This window comes from Drosophila bipectinata, chromosome 2R (genome assembly GCF_030179905.1).
Source record: "Drosophila bipectinata strain 14024-0381.07 chromosome 2R, DbipHiC1v2, whole genome shotgun sequence".
Classification (NCBI taxonomy): domain Eukaryota; kingdom Metazoa; phylum Arthropoda; class Insecta; order Diptera; family Drosophilidae; genus Drosophila; species Drosophila bipectinata.
Window position 1 is genome coordinate 15948223 of NC_091737.1, and position 19017 is coordinate 15967239.

The 19017-nt window shown below is 41.8% G+C and overlaps 1 protein-coding gene, 1 long non-coding RNA gene and 1 other non-coding gene across 4 annotated transcripts; 2 read left to right on the top strand and 1 right to left on the bottom strand.

The window, feature by feature from the left end:
• The first annotated feature begins 148 nt into the window (after positions 1-148).
• Positions 149-2753, top strand: LOC108123535 (uncharacterized). Its single transcript, XR_006246033.2, has 10 exons — positions 149-281; positions 456-562; positions 738-786; positions 964-1019; positions 1202-1263; positions 1438-1488; positions 1670-1732; positions 1909-1962; positions 2141-2180; positions 2360-2753. It is a non-coding gene; the product is annotated as an uncharacterized lncRNA (long non-coding RNA).
• LOC122321315 (small nucleolar RNA R38) lies at positions 1057-1139 on the top strand. Its single transcript, XR_006246088.1, has one exon. It is a non-coding gene; the product is annotated as a small nucleolar RNA R38 (small nucleolar RNA).
• A 567-nt stretch (positions 2754-3320) lies between the features above and the next one.
• LOC108123534 (protein FAM13A) lies at positions 3321-17499 on the bottom strand. 2 transcript variants are annotated; one of them, XM_017238759.3, is made up of 4 exons: positions 17348-17499; positions 14080-15981; positions 5494-7209; positions 3321-4256 (listed from the first exon to the last, which is right to left on the bottom strand). In XM_017238759.3, exons 3-4 carry the CDS (start codon positions 7201-7203, stop codon positions 3555-3557), a joined length of 2412 nt encoding a protein of 803 aa, XP_017094248.2. In that variant the 5' UTR covers positions 7204-7209; positions 14080-15981; positions 17348-17499; the 3' UTR covers positions 3321-3554. The 2 variants fall into 2 exon arrangements, with proteins under 2 accessions (XP_017094248.2, XP_017094247.2); XM_017238758.3 differs by lacking the exons at positions 14080-15981; positions 17348-17499 and adding an exon at positions 7631-8139.
• Between the last annotated feature and the right edge of the window lie 1518 nt (positions 17500-19017).

A 19017-nucleotide genomic window follows, 5' to 3' on the forward strand; every position in this document is an offset into this window, starting at 1 on the left:
CACAACCGATTTAGTACAGTGTTGTCCGAAAACTTTACCTCTGTCCCAAAAACGTTATTAGAGATGGCGCACTGCCCGCAAAGCAGTTTTGGTATTTAAGGCTGTATCACACCTATTATTTTAATACTATACCACTATACCAGGGCTGTGGTATTTTTTGTGTGGCATTTTTGCTATTTTCTGCTACGGTCATACATGCACGTGTATTCTTTCACTTCTTTTTTCCATCGATCATGAACAGTCGACTTTGTAAAGTTTCCGGCCAGTATTTATTAAAAAAGGTAAGTTATATATTAAAAAAAACAGTTGGCTTGCTCCTCGTGATGTTTATTTCATACCGCCCCAGTCTGAAGAGACGTGTTGATTGGTTTAAATTCTGATAGCAAACGCCACATGTTTCTGTGCCGCCAAAGAGTTAAAATTCCATTATTTTAAACTATTCCATTACCTTTCAGATAGCTGAGCGGTAGCAGCATTACTATGATATCCAAGGATTGGAAGAAATGAAATTCCTGGGGGCGTGGCAGAACCCAACCGGCATGTTACACGTGTTTAAAGTAAGGTTAGTTTCGACCGCCAAAAATATCTTAATTTAGGTCTCCTATGATGCTCTTATATACCGCCCCAGTCGGAAGAACATTGTCGATTGGTTTTTTATTCTGATTCTCCTTCAAAAAATATATGTTTATAAGAATTCATAATAATAATGGTGCTAATCAGTGATCTTTATGTTTTAGGGCTTCTCGGGACATGTTACAAGTGACTCCCAATTGCTGTTCAAAAATGGTGAGTTTTAGAGTAAAATATTCAAAGACATGTATCTACAATTCTATGATGAACAACCCTTTAAAAACAGTTATCCCTGTCATAAGATAATTGATGATAAAATGAGCTGACATCATGCAATTAAAAAATATGTGTTTCATAATTTTCTAGCCACTAATTTGGAATATCTTATTACAGATATTATTCTCGGTCAGCAAGGAAATAGCGTCACAACCAAGCCACATTGGAAAATGGTGCGTCACAAATATATTATATATTTTAGTCTAATACTTGTCTTAATGATGAACAACCTTTAAAAAACAGTTATCCCTGTCATAAAAGAACAATTGATGATACAATATGCTGACATTTATTACACAATCTGTTTATTTTTAAAGCCTTTTTAGACTAACTAGGTAATGCTTTATATTTGCAGATGTTCCGTGAGGCTTTTGCTCTTGTTTCCATAATGTTCGGTGAACAGAATGCCTAAAATAGGTAGGTCTTCTAAAAATCTATTTCTATAATCTATACATCTTCCATGATGTTTTAACATACCGCCCCAGTCGGAGAAATTATGTCGATTGGTTATAACTTCTGATACACTCACACTATATACTTACTTTCTTAAATTATTGTTATGAATATTAATAGAATCTGTTTAATTTTCAGGTATTAAGGCACCAGTTTCGAAAGATATTAGTCCACCAGTCCTTTTTTAAGGTGTGTATTAAAATATATATAAAATAATGTTGTATAGATTCTGATGAAAGAAAACAGTAGACAAGCATATAACTGAATATATGTGTGTTGATACAATTAAAGTCTGATCTTATACAGATCTATAACTATCTGTAGGGATGTAAACTATATAATTCTAATAAGTACACTCTTTTTATTTTAGACCATATTAAAATGAACTTGATTAGACTGTCTAATGGACTCTTGAAAGGATAAAATTATCAAGGTAACTATCATATCTCAACTTAGCTTTAAAAAATAATGTAAATGATGAACTTTTATAAAACAGTTATCCCTGTCATAAGAAAAATTGATGATTAAGTTTCCTGAAGAAATTATATTAAAAAAAAAAAACAATTATTTTAGAATCATTATTTAACAAACTGTTTCTTCTATTTTTAGAAACGTTTTAAAGAAGCATCCAAAACCTTCCATCAAGAACTGGAAAACGTAAAGGTAGGTTTTCTCAAAAATTTATTCTTAATTTTCAATCATTTACTCAATGATGTTTAAGCATACCGCCCCAGTCGGAGAAATAATGTCGATTGGTTATATTATCTGATAGTCCCCCTAACCCAAACAATTTTTAATCTCTGGGAGTAACTTTTCTAATACTTATATTTTCTATTTTTAGGTTAGAGGGTCAGTCTTTTCGGATAACCAGCCAAAAATAGGTATGCATTTTTAATTAACTTTAATCTTATAATCCAATAAGCATGATGAAGACCCAAGACAAGCATATATCTGTACTCCGTTGAGGATTATTCACACGACTGACCAAACACTATCATTCTTCTTGGCTTGAATCACCTTTCTATATCTCCACTGATACTATTATTATCTTTAATTGCAGACTTTTGAAGAGCCGCAGAGGACCAACCCCACTCATCTTCATCTATTTGTATCAAAGAAACCCAATAAAAAATAATCTTTTTGTAATTAATATAACGTGATATATTTATTTTGCTTTCAATTATGTATAGACATTCATTCGCTTCAGTTTGCTGGAGATACTTGTTATGCTCTGCCTTCCGCATATATAAGAATATTTCAATTTGTAAATGTTGAGTCCTATATATATTCATATACTATGCTTTGAATTTCCGTATATGTAAACATGTAAATATATATGTGTACGTTGTTTAAATACACGTTACATATGTATTCGCTTGGCTTGGGCTTTACTCTCTATATTCTTGTAAATATATAATATATGTGTAGGTGTATGTATATTCAAATATCGTATGCAAGGATTAGGGGCGGGGGGTATATACGTTCAAAAATCCCAATTGCTTGTTGCACAACATAATCGAATCGTTCCTCCAATCCTCGCAGACCAGGACTGGATCAACTCTGTGATAGCCACTGTCAAATGCCATATATAAAAGTTTCATGGAGTAGAGTGTGGGGTGTGCGGCGCTTAACACGCTGAAACATTTGATGGAAAGCACAACTAGAATGGCTCTGGGTAGTATTACTTATAGATCGCTAGTGTCGAGCTTAGATATCGCTATAAAATTTTCATTTTCTACCAGACAACATTTATAAAGAGGTTACTTGTTTAATTATTTGATTCGCCTTTCGGATACTCGTAAACTATAGCTAATCGAGTTAGACGTACTCCCCTGTCTTGGATAGGGACAAATCAGGCCAAACATGGTAATTTTTTAACATCAATGACGATTTACAAATCAAATTAGATTCGAATTAGATTGGATTAGAATAACATATCAATTCCATGCGGGAGTCCGAAAGATTTCAATAAGGATTCTGAACGAAATGTGTGCTCTTTTCAATCACTTGCCATCGCCGCGTATTTTGTTTCTCGCTTTTATTACAATTACTCAATAGATGTTTTCAAAAAACAATAAGGAATCAACAATATTCATAAAATGTATCATTATAGAATATATGGTAAGTATAAATGTAAAAACTACGTATAATCTGTATAAGTCTAGGTCTGTATTTTTCTTTTTGGTTGGGTATGAAATAAATAAGTCTGCTGCTGGTTGGTGAATAAGTGGTAAATGGAAGGAGGAGAGGGGGGGCTAGTGCCCGATGTGCTTCTTGATGAGCGCCTGCAGGAGGCGCACCTTGGCCTTCTTCTCCTTGTACTGGGCATAGGTCTCGGTCTCCAGCGACCGGCGGTCCTGCTTCAGCATCTTGCGCCCGTTCTGCTCCTCGAACATCGACTCGTACTCGCGGATGGTGGCCTTCAGCACCGACTTCTCCTCGCGCACTCGCTCCAGCTGCTCCCACAGCTGGTCCAGACTCAGGGCCGAGATGTTCTCGCTGGCCGCCGCCTCCATGGGCGTGGCCGGCACCGGGCCTGTGAGGGTGGTAGTCGTGGTGGTCGACTCGTCGGAGGAGGCGTTCTGGGTGATCGTGTTCGGCGCCATCGAGTCACTGGGTGAGTTGGTGGTCTCGGTGCTGTTGTTCGATGAATACTGCAGCGGCGTTGAGGTGGCCTCGAACACCATGGCCTCGTGCTCCAGGATCGTGGGCAGCTCTGGCACCCCGGTTCCAGCTCCAAACATGACGGTGCGGGAAACTAGGCGCTTCAGCTGCCGGTAGCGGTCGTAGAGAGGTCGAGCGGCATCGCGTTCCTCCTTGGTGATGGGGTGTCCGTACAGGCTCTCGAAGTAGAGCAGTCCATGCTGCACGGCGCTCTTCTCCTGCACCAGCTGGTCACCGGTTAGCTCCTCCAGCTGCTCGGAGCGATTGCCGTTGACACGTTTCTCGTTCAGATTCTGAAATAGGATAGAAATCGGAGTGAGTAATGGTTTCTTTAAAAAACACCAGCCAGAGCTTCATAGAATTCGATAAAAAAGGCATTCAATGCCACAGAAGCCCACAAAAATTAACTGATAAGACCTCACACATACATTGTGTAAACAAGACAATTAATCAGCGCCACGGCACTAGGCATTATTCGCATTTGATTTGTTTATGGCCAGAAGTCATCGCGACCACGGCGGGCACTCGCAAAAAAGGGTGTCCGCCAGTACAGAAATAGAAATAAATGCGGAATATATACCCGTGTTTTGTAAACAAATAATACCGATGCAGAACTACAGTATAGGAATAATATATGTCTTGGCACTTGGACGGCTGCTCACTTGGGCCATTTCCCCTTTCCATTAGCCACTTCCCGCCATTCATCCTCAAGAGAGAGGAGAAATCATTTCGCGCACACTTTGTTTTCTTGGCAAGAATTCAATTTCGGATTCGGATTTCTTTCGAGCCAAGTGCTTATGACAAATATATCATTAATTTGTCAATACTATATAGAAGGAGGATACATAGAAGGAGGAGGCTTGTCTACAAGCCATAAATATGCATGTTTGGTATATTGTAGATTCTCATTAAATGCGGCGGAAACCTCCTAATTGGGAATGTGGTAATTGAATTGGAGGCAAAGTGTTTACGTAACTGAATCCATAGAAGTGTCTAGAAAAGACCTGCCTATCTGATATTCGATGGGTAATGAAATTGGTTCCTAACCATCAAGAATAATCCATAGAACTGTCTGGGAAATGCTCATCTATCTAAAGAACCCCATTAGAAATAATAATATTTAAAACCTGAGACCAAAGTCTATTTATTTCTTAAAAGGTTCTGAAATCTATATATATAGGCCTATGGACCCCTTATATAAACATCTTTAAGAGCTCTCTGCCAGTCCATAACCACGTCATTTCTCCCCAAAAATTTTTTTCACTTTTCAGCCGCGCACATTCTGTCGAGAAAATAATATTATGTTTGCCGAGCTCCTCTGACAATGGGGCAAGATCAAAGTTATTGCCAAATTGCTAAACATGTCGCTGCTTTCGGCTGTCGAGGCAATCTGCCTGCACATATCTACGTACATATCTGCTATATATATCTACGATCTGGCTCTGACGTCTGCCCCACTTGCTAATTGTCATAAATTGTGTTGTCTGCCCGTCTCGTGATTTCTGCAGACTGATAGGAGGTCTCTATTACCTGTTCGATTTCAGCGAGGGTTGCCTTCATGCGCTCCAGCTTCTTGGCCACCTCCTGGCCGGCGACGCCTCCGCCGCTGCCGCTGCCCAGCTTCAGGCCGAGGGCGGCGATGGGATCAGTCTTGAGCTCGTGCCGCTCCTTGCGCAGCTTGCTCAGCTCGGCCAGGGCGTTCTTCATGTACTTGTCGTTGAGGCGCTCCGCCTGCGAGGGCCGGTAGCCCAGACGCTGCTCCAGCGACTCCTCCAGCTGCACCAGCTTCTTCTTCAGCACGGTCACCCGGCGATTGATGGCCTTGAGGCGCTCGTCGGGCGATTGGAAGGCCACCATGGCGGGCAGCACCTGTTGCATCACGTCACGGGTGCGCATGTTCTCCAGGGAACTGAAGGCCCGCACGGCATCCATCGGCTCCAGACAGCAGTCCATGTCCACGATGTCCGAGTGGAGCTGAACAGTGGGCGCCTGCTTTGGCAGCTGCTGGGGATATGGCATGGCTTTGGCCAGCTTGGCGGCTGCGTCCAGGTTGCCGCCGATATGTGGCCGGGAGTGGGCGTAACGCCGGCTGAGGATGGGGGCTGGCTCGTCGCCACGCTCCCAGGGAAGCGACTCCTGGGCGGAAGTCAGGTCCAGGCTCTGCTGCTGGCGCTGGGGTTTGGCTTTGATGGGCGCTGGGACGTTGGAAGTGGGCGTGCTGTCATCGCTGCCCGCCGAAGAGCTCGTGGTGGGTGTGGGAGAGATGCTGGCACTCCGCTTGGACTGCAGCTCCTTCTGCTGTTGCTGCAGCTGCTGCTGCTGCTGGTGGAAGTCTATCAAGTTGTTGTCGTTGTGATCGGAAGCAGATTGCTGCTGCAGCTGTGGCTGCTGGTTCTGCTGCTTCCGGCTGCTGATGAAACCGCGTCGCTCGTACTTCAAGGCCGACAGATCGTACTTGTAGGCGCTCTGCTCGTCGCGGCGCGAGGGCAAGTACTTGGAGCCACTGGCTCCGCTGCCCTTCTTGGCCACGCCGGACTTGCGGACCGGCGGCTGGCGGGATTTGCAGAACCGCTCGCTGCTGCGGCGCCGTTCGTGCTCGCACTCCGAGTCGTCGCTGGCCTCCTTGGGGGGCTGGCGGGTCGGGCTCGGCTCCAGGCGGGGGCGCTCCTTGGCCGCCTCGCCCGATGACGGCAAGTTGGCCAGGGCGGCATTGTTCTCCCCCAGCTCCGAGGCCTGCTCCTGCTCCCGCTCGAACTCCTGGCGGTAGTTGGCGTAGCTGGCCGTGCGCTTGAAGTCTTCCGAAGACACCCTACGGATGACCTCACACTGGGCCTCCAGCAGACTGGCCGCTGTCTGTGGCGACATGGTCATCAGCCCCACAGCAGCCGGCTCTGTCAGCAGCTCCTCGCTGTTGCTGCGCTGGAGCTTGCGATCCTGGCCGAAGGCCGAGCTGCTGTCCAGACGCTCCTTGCGCTTCCTCGAGGACTTTTGCCATTCCAGGGCCGGGTGTATGATCTCGGGTAGGTAGGTGGATTGGAAGCCGTTGTTCAGGTGGTTCTTGTCCGCTGCCGAGGGCTTCTCCGGGCTGCGGCCGACCTCATTGCGAGGGGCGGGATTCGAGGATGATGAGGATGAGGAGGACGATGAGGAGGCTGCGCTGCCGCACGAGGCCGTTGACGATGATGAACCGGTGAGACGACTCAGGTCGTCTTCGTTCAGCCCAGTTGTGGTATGGCGCATGCCGCACTGCAAGTAGAAAAGGGGGGGTTCATTAATTATAGATTTAAGAATTTTATATCGTGACAAGCTTAAAGTCACACGAGAAATGACATTTCTCTGGCGAGTCGGCCAATTAAGTGGGTTAACGTGTCGTATGAGTAATACCCATTTCTGCCCTGTCATGACCCATCATCAAAGGCTAGTAATCGCATATATTAAAAAAAAATGCTCAGCCGGGCATCTGATAAATAATTTATGGCATTTCAAGTCAGGTTTTTAATCATTTCTTAGTGTTACATAACCCATTAAGAAATTATTAGGATTTAAACTATTGAAAAAATGATTAGGAAATAAGGCTCCCTAATTATAGGTATTATTAAGGATATTTTTGTTATATAAGCTCCCCAAAAAATCCCCTAAGGATCTTAGAAATATTTAAAATATTTACCAGAAAGTATGTAATCAGCCTCGGAGTCATACTGTTTGGCTAATCTCAGTCTAATCAGTCTAACTAGATTTATTATCACAATCAAGTTCAGTTCACTTATCAATCACAAGCAATAGATTTGAATATTACTTTTTTTTTTTAACAGCACGGATGTTATAATAAAAGTGTCTCAAGTGTGTTTTAAATCTTGCTTAATTAATTTCAATAAAAATTAATTGAAATTTTCTTTCACATTCAGAAGCTTTGTCTTTTTTAATTAATTTTATTTTTCTTATTCAACCGTATCTTGGTTTTTCAGTTTATAGATTTCTACATTTTCCGATCTTGTTTCGGTTGTAAAAAGAATTTACGATTTTCCGCTTTTCCAACGGAAACGACTTTCGAGTATATTCTTGGGAGACTTTTGGGTTTTCTCTTGCTTTTGGCCCGGACACAGCCGAGCTAAAATGTTGGTAGAGGAGCGAAGAAACGCGGGCGTTGCTTTCTTTGGGCGCACCGAATCACTATTAAACCCATTCTGCTCCGACCTCGCGAATTATATGCGAAAATCCCGGAGAGAGTGCGAGCGAGAGAGCGCGCCTGCGCACTTATCGCAGTTCCCATCGATCGGTAGCAGGAGGCACGAAGACACGAAGGCGAGAAGGAGAGCAAAGGTGCGAAAGCTTCGGTAAACAACAGTTAAATGCAAACAAAGTTTAGGAGACATTTGTTATGTTCTGGATTTCAGATGCACTGAAAGAAATTAATAGGGCTTAAAGACTTTAAAAATTATACTTTTTAAGTAAATCTTATTTAAGATTTATTTTAAGACTTTTGTAATGGTCTTAATATTTTTTTATTTTAAGTAAGAAATTAAATTTCTCTTTATCGTTATCGGAAGAAAGTACTATATGATCGGTAGCAAATTGGTAGACAAAGTGTGATATTTGCTCAACAAACACAGTCTCAAAGGTGCCAGTGGGTTAAAAATAGCTCTCTGGGCCGCAAATTAGCAGCAGCTCTAGAGTTTATGGCCACAATAATGAGACGAATTAATTTATGCACTTGTTTACACCCCTCCTGCAACACGCGTTCCGCCACTAAATCTCCGCCCGATTGATCTAATTGTAAAATCATTTCGGGCATTCGAGGCCAAAGACAGGAGAAGCTGTACAGGTAATGCCACTTCCCGCTGGCGGAAAAATAAATCCAACAAAAATATGCACAGGCAGAGGCACAAAAATAAGCTGAAAAACAAATTTCAAGTGCAATGTCACGACGTGAGTGTAAAAATAAAAAAATTTACAACAGAAACAACAAGCAGAGTGGGTGGGGTGTAAGAGAGATGCGACTACAGCTGGAATTCTCAGTGCCGCCCCCAGACCCCTGAGTCACTATTCTCTAGGTTAGCCAAATAACGGAGCATCGATCTCAAACGAGACGGACTAATTAAGATCCACGCGCCCTACAGTGACGTCAATGGCGAACGTGATCGAGAACAGCAACAAAATACAAGATGGGGCCGAGAATTAACACGAGGCATGGCCCACAAGGCTGAACAAAATAAAAAACAGGATTCCGAAACAAAACCCACACTGCGTATGATTGATATATTTTGGAGCTGCTTGTCAGGCCACTTGCAAGATTAAATACATTTTAAAAGAAATTAAAACTAATACCAGACACTCTCCAAAGGACTTGGTCGCTCTTTCTCTGAATGGAAAGGCGCGTGCAAAGAATTTTCAATTAGGTCTTAAATTTTATCAAATTAATTAGACTACTTAAGGCCCTCGAAGCAAAGGCCCCCGACTGTTTGCTTTGGACTCTTCTGGGCAGACACATAGCGACAGGTGAAAGCCCCCGCCTGGCAGCCTATAATGGATAATGAATTGGACTTCAATCGGGAGTGGGTGTCGCGGGTTTGTTGATTTAGGGATTGATGAGGCTAGAGCTATACTGAGCTATATATTTACAAGAAATACAAGAAGAAAAGTATGAAAACCGACCAATTTCATCATAAAAATTGAATATTTTGTTTGTGTTTACGGAATAATAGTATACGGTGATTGTTTACAAAGAGGCAGCCGCACAAGTGCATGACTCAGATGGTGCCGACAAAAGGTCGATTGGCATTACCAGCCACGGACTACCCAAACACCTTTTCCAGACACACTCCCCCCATAATCGGACCTCAAATGGTGGCTGACACGAGTCAACTTTTATTCGAATTTCGATTTCAGTTTCAGTTTTTAGATAAAGATTGCTTTTAGAATAAAGAGGTGATGGTACGGCAGTCGCCGAGGAATTCCCGATAAGGATGGGTCGTCATGAACTATTTATATTTATGGACGGCAGCCGATTAAAGGTAAAGTGCTTTCGGAAACAAATAACAGCTGAGAAAGCAGACTGGTGGTCAGGTTCTTCTATGAAGCTTCGACAGGACTACCAAGAAAGTCCCAGTCATGAGCCACGCGCTCGAGGCAAACTGTTGTTTACCCTCAAAATACCACGAAAACAAAGTCGTTGCTTGGGGGATTTATGCAGCTTTGTACAATAAAAAGAATAACAACAATAACAAGTGTAGTAACCTCGGGTGTAGCGTCAGAGACTCCTCGCACCGTGATGCTAAAATTGGACCACGAGGCGTATGCGCGATGCGGGCGTTTTAACAGCCCCGTGTGAATATATATCCAGCCGAACAAATATTGAAAAGGCATTTTCACCGGCTGATAAGGCCCGGAGAGGCGTTGGATTTACCTGGTTACCAGGCCTTATTGCCATCTATGGCACGATTATAAACATAAACAGCCGGAGACCGCCTAGCGCCGGCTGAAACCGGTAAAGATCCGGTGATTGCAGGTCTTCCACAAGATAATGCTCTCCTAGACTTCCCATTGAGAGGTTTTGGCTCTGGGGTCTCGGGTTTTTGGATGAAGTGGGTAAACAATTTTCGCGTAATTGTATCAACAACATGTAGGAGCGTAGAGGAGAGTCTCTCGGGCCCTCACGATAAAGGCCATTAGGGGTATTAGTGTTGACATTTCATCTATTCCGAGAGGCTCGGGAATTTGGCAACCGAATCGTAAACAAGTTGAGGCTCACCGTCTAAGGTGTCGTGAGATTAATGGCATTAAACAAGCCATTTTACAGCTGGTATTAGCTTACCGAATAAACAATATTTTCAAAAGGTGTAGGAGCTCTATAATAATTGTATTTATTTATTTATTAAAAGTCATCTTATGTAGTCCCTTCGTAACTGGCTTTCTGTTAGGGAAGAGCATGAACAGCTGGTAGTTCTTAATTATTCCCAGCTGGTGTTTGCTTAATTTTAATTTTAAAACCACTTTTAATGCAATTATGATGAATCACTGACCGATAAGACGTTTTAATCCTCTAGCCCGGGGAAAAACCCATCAGAAAGAATGGAATTCGAATTCCTGCTATCCATTGCATTCGACGCCGGCACGTACGGGCTTTCAATGGATATGCGAGTTCATAATTGAACGACAATTAATCACACTGATAAGATAACAGAGAGAGAGAGCGATTCACAGAAACTGATAGCGAATTAAATTTATGTACTGTCGCCGGAATTTCAAGTAGCCTTCTCAAGTGGCCAAGTAATATATGATACTCTTCATCTTTACCTCTTGAAAGCTCATTCGTACGCCCTTTCCTATTTTTGGAACTAAATTTTGGAAAAGTTTCCACTGCGAATCGCATCAATCACTGACTACCCCAGCTATCGACTAAACAAGCGACTATCTTGGCTAATGGCTGCGATTTCCCCCCAATCATGATTGAAATCGGTTAATGTCAGTCACGTGCTAGCCGGATACCGTCTACCGGCTGCCGGATTCCTTTGCTGCAATTTCAAAGATTGCGCAACAATGGCAAGAACAATCGGGAGTTCGAGTGGGAGTGATTGGGGGACTGCCTGGGGAGGGGTAACATGATACTCCCCAACGACTAACGAGTTATGGGGAAATGTCAGTGGAATATTACCAGGTCCGAACAAAAAAAACGAAATGCAAATGCGAAGCGGCTCACATTTTAATGAAGCGTCTCTGAAACAACAAACACACAAAATACCCAGGTAGAGGAATGGAGAAGGTAAACAAGAACCAGAGACAGGAGCTCTGAGACCGTGGAGTGTTTGGATAAAGAAATATTAGAGCAAGGTAAACCTAAAAGGTATTCTATGGAAGAATACCTAGAAGGTAACCAAGGTTCTAGAAGGAGAAGGTAAACAAGAACCAGAGCCAGGAGCTCTGAGACCGGAGAGTGCTTGGATAAAGAAATATTAGAGCAAGGTAAACCCAAAAGGTGTTCTATTGAAGCTTAAATGCCAGGAAGTACAATACAAGTCTATAGAAGGTACAAAGTACAGAAATCCTTTATTTCCAAGCTTGTGCCATTTGTGACGTAACTTCTTGATTACTATCACTTGATCAGCTCCTTGTTTTTGTTATTTTTACGATTCTTTTCAATTAATTTACATATTCCATTTTATAGTGCTCTCTTTTTTTTTGTCCAGTTCTGTTGGAATCAATCAATTTCAATTGATTGAGGCATCTCCAGTTCAGTTAAGGGAGAATCAGAAATTTCTTTTTCCAGTTTTGTGAACTTTGCCAACCCGTATATAAATAAAATATTATACTATACGAATTGAAAAGAATGCACAATATTTGATATAATTTACGAGGCATTTTGAGTCCCAACAGGTTTTGTTTTAATTTATTCCGTCTGGTTTCATTTCTTAATTAAATCATTAAATTTTTAAGAAGGTAGTTTTTATCTTGTGTCGCATTACGGAGTGGTGCCAGATACTTTGGTCTCTGCTGGTGGCACATGATCAGGCCACTGTTCTGAGATAGTCACGAGATCCGCAGACCAGGCGGCACACGACCCTGGCAGATGCATCTAATGGATTCGATGACTTATACAACCGCCACACACAGTGACTGTCGTTTTTAAATGAATGATCTCAGAGATCACATGCCACACCAAGCGGCATATAGTCTCTGCTGCTGTCCCAGCGAAAGATCATTTCCGAAACCCCCTCTATTTATACACCCATGATGAGGCTCCCACCATACCGTGTGTTTAGTGGACCAGGCCAAATGCCAAATACAAACCTAAACAATGCCAAAAATAGAAGCCACAATTGATCGCTTACACATTGAACTTTTCGAACGTGATCCATAAATAGACGGAAACCGCGCAGTTTGCCAAAAAAAATGCTAATCAGTTGGGCTGACGCGTTAATTTAATTTAGCCGACTTGTCACAGTGGCGGCAAAAATATTGTCAATATCAGGATCTTAATTAGTTTGCTTTCCATTATAGTCCCAGGTCTGGAGTCTAGACTAGATGTACATACATCCAAAATGTATTTGAATTGTAATTTTTTGGGTCAATATACTCGACCCAACCACCACGTCAACTATCGTGACTTTTCGAATTATATTTCTGATTGGGGGTGGGAGGGAAAGTCGGAAAGGGAAAAGCTTTCCCCGAAAGCAGGCAACAGTTTTGTTGGCCCAACGCTGCCTTGACAAAATGCCACCCATGAGAATAGATTAAACAAATATACGTAAACGCAATATTTCCAAATGGGAAAAGTTTCCGCTGACGTCGAAAATCAATACAAATATTTTAATAAATAAAAACGTCATATTTAGCAAGCTAGCTGCTAATTTTTATTGAAATTTTCCAAGATGTAATATCTGGAATGTGCTTAGCTTAAGATACAAGTCCGTGACTCAGGCTACAAGATAAGGGTACAGATGTAAGACACAATAAACAAAGCTACCATTAGAACCATAATGAATCGACTGAATCAGAATGTAATGGAACGAGATAAGATTGTGTTTGTCATTCTGAAATGAACATATATCGATTTCTATATATATATCTCTGGATATCAATATGTTTATCAGTCATGCAACTGTGCCTGGGTAGTTTTCGTGGAAACTGCCAGACCTCTCCACTTTGGCGGCAGGCGTCTGAAAATATGCAATAGATCCGATTACGTTCAGCGACTTGACTTCATCGCCCTGGCCAAATGTGCTAATTTCTTTATAAGTCACGCCCGTGCCGAATGTAAACATCGGATTATATACCCGGAGCGCAATTAGTTCGGTATCGTTTTATGTAAATATTCGCTTACCAATAAGCGGTAATTGTGTTCGACAGGGCGACAGGTGTGAAAATGAGAAAATGGGCGAAATGAGACGTCTCATCGGCCGAGTACCAGGAGTAGCACTTGATCGGCCTATTATATTGGAAAACAATAGAAACCATCTAGTTTCCGCTTCAAGTTTATTTACAAACAAGCCTGTTCTTTGAATCTGAAGGGTATTTTTAGATAGCCCAAGGTGTTTTCTTATAAGTGGGTATTTTTCCATATAATGAGGGTACACCTTTAGGGCCTATTTACTTATTATATAGGAGGGTAGATCTACTTACAATGCAAGCCTTAACGGACTTCCACAGGTTTCTCCCAAAGTCTTCAATCTTGCTGGTTTTTCCCCGTACGTTCGCCAGTTGCACGACGTTATCCTTTTGCCTCGAGCGGGGATGAAAAGGAGTAGACTTTAAACAAAGGACCAAAGACTCGTACGTTGAAGAGATAACTGATGTTTGGTTGTCGTTGTTGTTGTTGTTGTTGCTCCCGAACCGGTTAAATCGTAATAAACCGTTTCAATAATAACGTACCCGATACGCGTACAACTTTCACATTGCCGATCGAAATGGAAGGATATCCTTAATTAATAATATTTCAACTATTTCCGTTAGCTAATTTTGTTAACTTTGGTATGGTAGCTTGAAGAACTGTTGTTGTTGTTTTTGATGTTGATGTTTCGGTTTCAGTTGTTGTTCTTGTATTTATTGTTGTGGTCCAGAATTACCGCATTAAAACCGGAAATCTCACCCTCTCGCGCTGCCAGGCGCCCTGGAGAGCTGATCCTTGAGCTTATTATTCTTTCTTGATTTTTTTCTTGACCTTGTAACGACGATTGCGCTGATCTACGACGAACTCATATCGCGATCTCTGCACATTTTCGCTATCTAAACTAGAGCAGCTCAGACCCAGTAACAGCACTCCTAACGAATACGTTGTGAATGGATTATAGTGCCGGATCGGATGCGAATTTATCAGCTCCTTCGAGAGCGTTCGCTTGTTTACGTTCACGCCGGAAGCGGGTGGATGGTAAGTGGGTGGCACTATTGCAACGATTGCTGTTGCAAGTGGCAAGCAGGCAACGATATTGCAACGATCGGTTGATATAATGAAATCTCTGCGAGCACCTGTCGCGCTTTTATAGGCTTTTCCGCTCGGGCTGACTACGGCTGCTTGAGGAAATGAGTGGACACGAGACGATACCTGAGCATGTGTCTGGTTCTTGTTCTTCGTTTTCCTCCGTCGACTGTGAGTTTTCCCGACGCCGTTGTTGTTGTTGCCGTTGCCTGTCTCGGCACTGGGGCAATTATGTAAAGCGTGGCTTTCTTCAAAACTCAATAGACAACAACAGCTTTGAATATTATTAAGCACTGCAGCTTTTTGCTCACAAATACACTACTGGTCGCTGTGGTAGTAGTTTTGTGCGAGGTCATCGACGCACTTCCAAGCCGACAAAAAAATCAATATTTTTCACTCGACGCACTACTTTTAGGCAATGTCTTGCATTCGCTTGGAAATGGCCCCAGGCGGATTGCTGATTTTATACGCCAAACAGTGAAAATTCACTTGAGAAAATACAATTATATTTGCAGTTGAAAATTACAACTACAACTGCAGTAGGCCGGGCCGCAAAAATAAAACTTTCCGCTCGTTCGGACGCACGTTGTTTCTCGAGAGACTCAAATTTTTCGAATGTGGGGCCGCAGCTCTGCGATGTCTCTTTTTCGTGTATCCAAATGCTCTTTGGATCTGCGCAGGCTCTTTGTTGATTTTTTTCTTTTGTTGGAGGGGGGAAGGAGGTCAATCGAGTGATATTATCGCGGTTTCCTTTGGTTAATTACCTCGCTGGATGTTCTTTAATTCGAATATATTTGTATATTTTTGAATGTGATGACAGTTTTGGTTACTTTCGGGGTTGTGAAATGGGCGTGTAAATGAGGGCGGAGTGCGCTGGCGCGCTCTCTTTCACTCAAATGTGGGGGCTCTTCAGATGATGACGATGACGTGCTCCAATACTCCACACTCTCTCTTTCTCTCTCTCTCTCTGTCGGCCTCTCTCACTCTCTATCTATGAGTTGGTTGAGTTGGCTGCTCTTTTGATTCATTTTTGTTGGCTCAATTATGACGAATCTCAATGAGTTCACTCAGGGAGATTGCATATATTTTCAAATTATGTTTATCCATAGCTAAAATGATAGATAAAAAAAATATATATATATATTTTTTATATTTGTAAAATTAAGAATTTTTAATAAAGATTTTAGGATGAAAAATATTCAAGCTATAGAGTTATCCTTTTTAGAGACCTCCTTTTGCAAGACGTGATGAAATAGTGGTGGATCTTAGGAAAGAACACCTTTTCCCTCAATTATTTCTCCTTTTTTAAATGCAATTGAAAATATGGAAAAAATCAAACAAGTGCAACCACAGATTGTGCAATTAAGCCCAATTGAATGCAATTTGCATTTTGGGAAAGGAGACTGACCGGAAAGGGGGTACCCCCACTCAATTTACGAGTGTCAAGTTCTTATTCCCCCAATGAACTACTGCGAACTTTCGAGAAATTCCGCAAAACAACAAACATCAGCCTGGCAGCCAGGGGGTGAAATAAAATACACAGTTTGTGCAATTGGCCAGTTTTCAGATTTGCATTTAAATTGATGCGCCTGGCTGGGAAAGTAATAAACAAAATTTGATTATGCAAATGGAAAACAAACAAATGGTAATATAGTCACCCTCCTCAAGAAAATTCAGCCAAAATGAAACCTGACCTTGGCGAAAAACTCATTTAACCCCCACCATAATCCCCCTGATTAATATTTATTAGTCGCATAAAATATATATGATTCTTAATACACCCATTTAATGACTAATTGATTGACAATGTCTGGCACTTCACCCGAGATGTATATTTTGCGTGTCGGCTATCTTAAAATAAAATAAAATAAACATGCGAAATATTCTCCAATTTTGTGTATTTTTATACACATTTGTGGATATATGCTATATGGACACATTAAAGTGTCTTTGACGTCTTAGCGGGAGCAAACAACAACAAAAAGAATAATACTTTTTTTATGTCCTCTGCTTTATGTCGGTAAAAATAAAGAAAATAAATAAAATCCAAACAGGCAGCGAGAAAAATGTAAACAATGAAAAGAAAACATGGGCTGCTTCGTAGACGTAATTGGGAGCAAAACAAGAATTGGCGAAAAATAAAGCCAGACCCTGAGAAAGGATGCCAAAAAGCATCTCATTTTTCTTCTTTTTTTTTTTAAACTTCTACAAAGTCCTTGAAGTAATCGACCCAGGTGGTTGCACAAAAAGGTAAAAAGTTATTCAATTCATGACCCTGAGTAGCTAAGCATATTAGCCATAAAAATTACGTATACGCCGCATTAGCCACAAAAAGCGATTGAACTTTGAAGGTTATTAGTTTAGGCTTTGATATTTATTTAATAATTTTCATACATTTTATTGTTATTTCTCTCTGTGCAGCTTTAAAGTGCTTTACCCCTTTAACTAGTTGCAACACTTGTGCCCGCCATTTACCTAATTTTCGGCTGTTGTTTTAGCTCTCTCCTTGTTGTTGTTGTTGTTTTTGTTGCTGCCTTTTAACCGCACTCATACACTAACACACATACACGTTTGGGAAATCAAATCACGCAACGAGAGCAACTGAAATGCGACGACCACACCGTACGAGGACCCAACATCGAATGAGCGGAATGGAGCAGTGGCGCACGTGCTCCCAGCTACGTATGCCGAAAAGGAAAGATATATGTATGTACATATGTATGTAACTAAAGAGGGAGGGAGAAATGTGGGTGATTTCTACTGAATGAAAGCGAGTGCAGGGCCCGACGGGATTTGAGTGCGTTCGTTTAGATTCGTTCCGCTTCGTTCTGAGCTTCATCTGGTGCTCTGAACTCTCGCAGTGAACTGAAAAGTTGGCAAGGACGTGGCTGCATTGCAAGTCAAACAATGGCATAAACAACGGTCTATATGCCACAAGCCTCATCTACTTTGCCACGCCCCGGTTCGCGGCCACCTACAATAATTACATATCACACATACGCACCGTTAACACCAGCCAGCACCTACTGCCATTTGCGCAGCCACAGCAATGGATGGCATTGTGGCTTTACGTAGCTTTGGTCGCATTTCACGGCTTAATGCCTCCAAACGCAGAGTAATGTATGCATGTCCTTGAAAGCACACTTAGGTCCTCCCTGCTACCCATCAGCCACCCACAACATCTTCTTCCTGTACTGCTCTTTTGTGACGCTGTGCAGAGAGGACGTCGTATTTCAGTGAAATGACCCTCAACTTTGAAATTTAGAGTATAGAGCTTCTTGATGGATGGTTTAAAATTTAAGTTAAGTCTTTAGTTAATTCAACTTTTATTATATAATTTCCTATCTCGTTAGTTTTCTCCCTGTGCAGGTTGTAACCCCAATGGCTTGTAATGAAATCTGCAGTTGATGCTTGGTCACGAACGAAGAAAGGATTTGCGAAAAGTCCTGCTCAGATCTTATTGCTTCTTTTGTCTTCTCCCAGCCAACAAACTTTCACTTATTCATACTTTCAGTAATCTCGAAATAAGATGAACATTCAGTATAATAATTCCTCTTTTCAAATCTCTACACATTTTGGAATTTTGCCAATTGCTGAACATTTTTAGCCAAATCGAAATATATGCACACAGTGCATGAAACATTTTTGTGGCAGCGAGTATTGCCTATTCCTCTATCATCTGCCACGGCTGCATTTTCTGGGCTTCTGCCCATTGTTTTTCCCTCCCTCGTAAAATTTCCATTTTTCATTTTCCATTTGGCAATTGCATTACACAATGTTTGAAATGAAAATGATGTGATGAAATTTCGAATTCCCGGCTCGATTGGAATGCAAATGTAGCCGAAATGGTAAATAATTTGCTAATAATTTAAACAAGGAAGAAAGTATTTTATGGGTTCTTGAGAATCTCAAGGTTAGAGTCAAATTTCACCATTCCCGATGCATAATTCGGGGGTGACATTTGTCAAGGACTATCGTATTTAATTAATGCCAGGCCAATGTTTCCTTGCTATTTATAAGATTAAATGAACATAAATATAATGCGCGTGTCACCCAAAAATATCTGACCCACAAAGCCAGTGTGCTCCCTTTCCGGCTCCCGCCTACCCAGTTCTTTTAATTCGGGAGTCCTGTCTAGTCCCATT

Excerpts from the sequence above, each read along its gene's own strand:
- LOC108123534 (XM_017238758.3), bottom strand. The coding sequence starts at position 7,660 with ATGACTCCGAGGCTGATTACATACTTTCTG. Across the intron at positions 7,210-7,630 it reads GGCTGATTACATACTTTCTG|TGCGGCATGCGCCATACCAC; the intron begins GTAAATATTTTA and ends TTCTACTTGCAG. Across the intron at positions 4,257-5,493 it reads CCCTCGCTGAAATCGAACAG|AATCTGAACGAGAAACGTGT; the intron begins GTAATAGAGACC and ends ATCCTATTTCAG.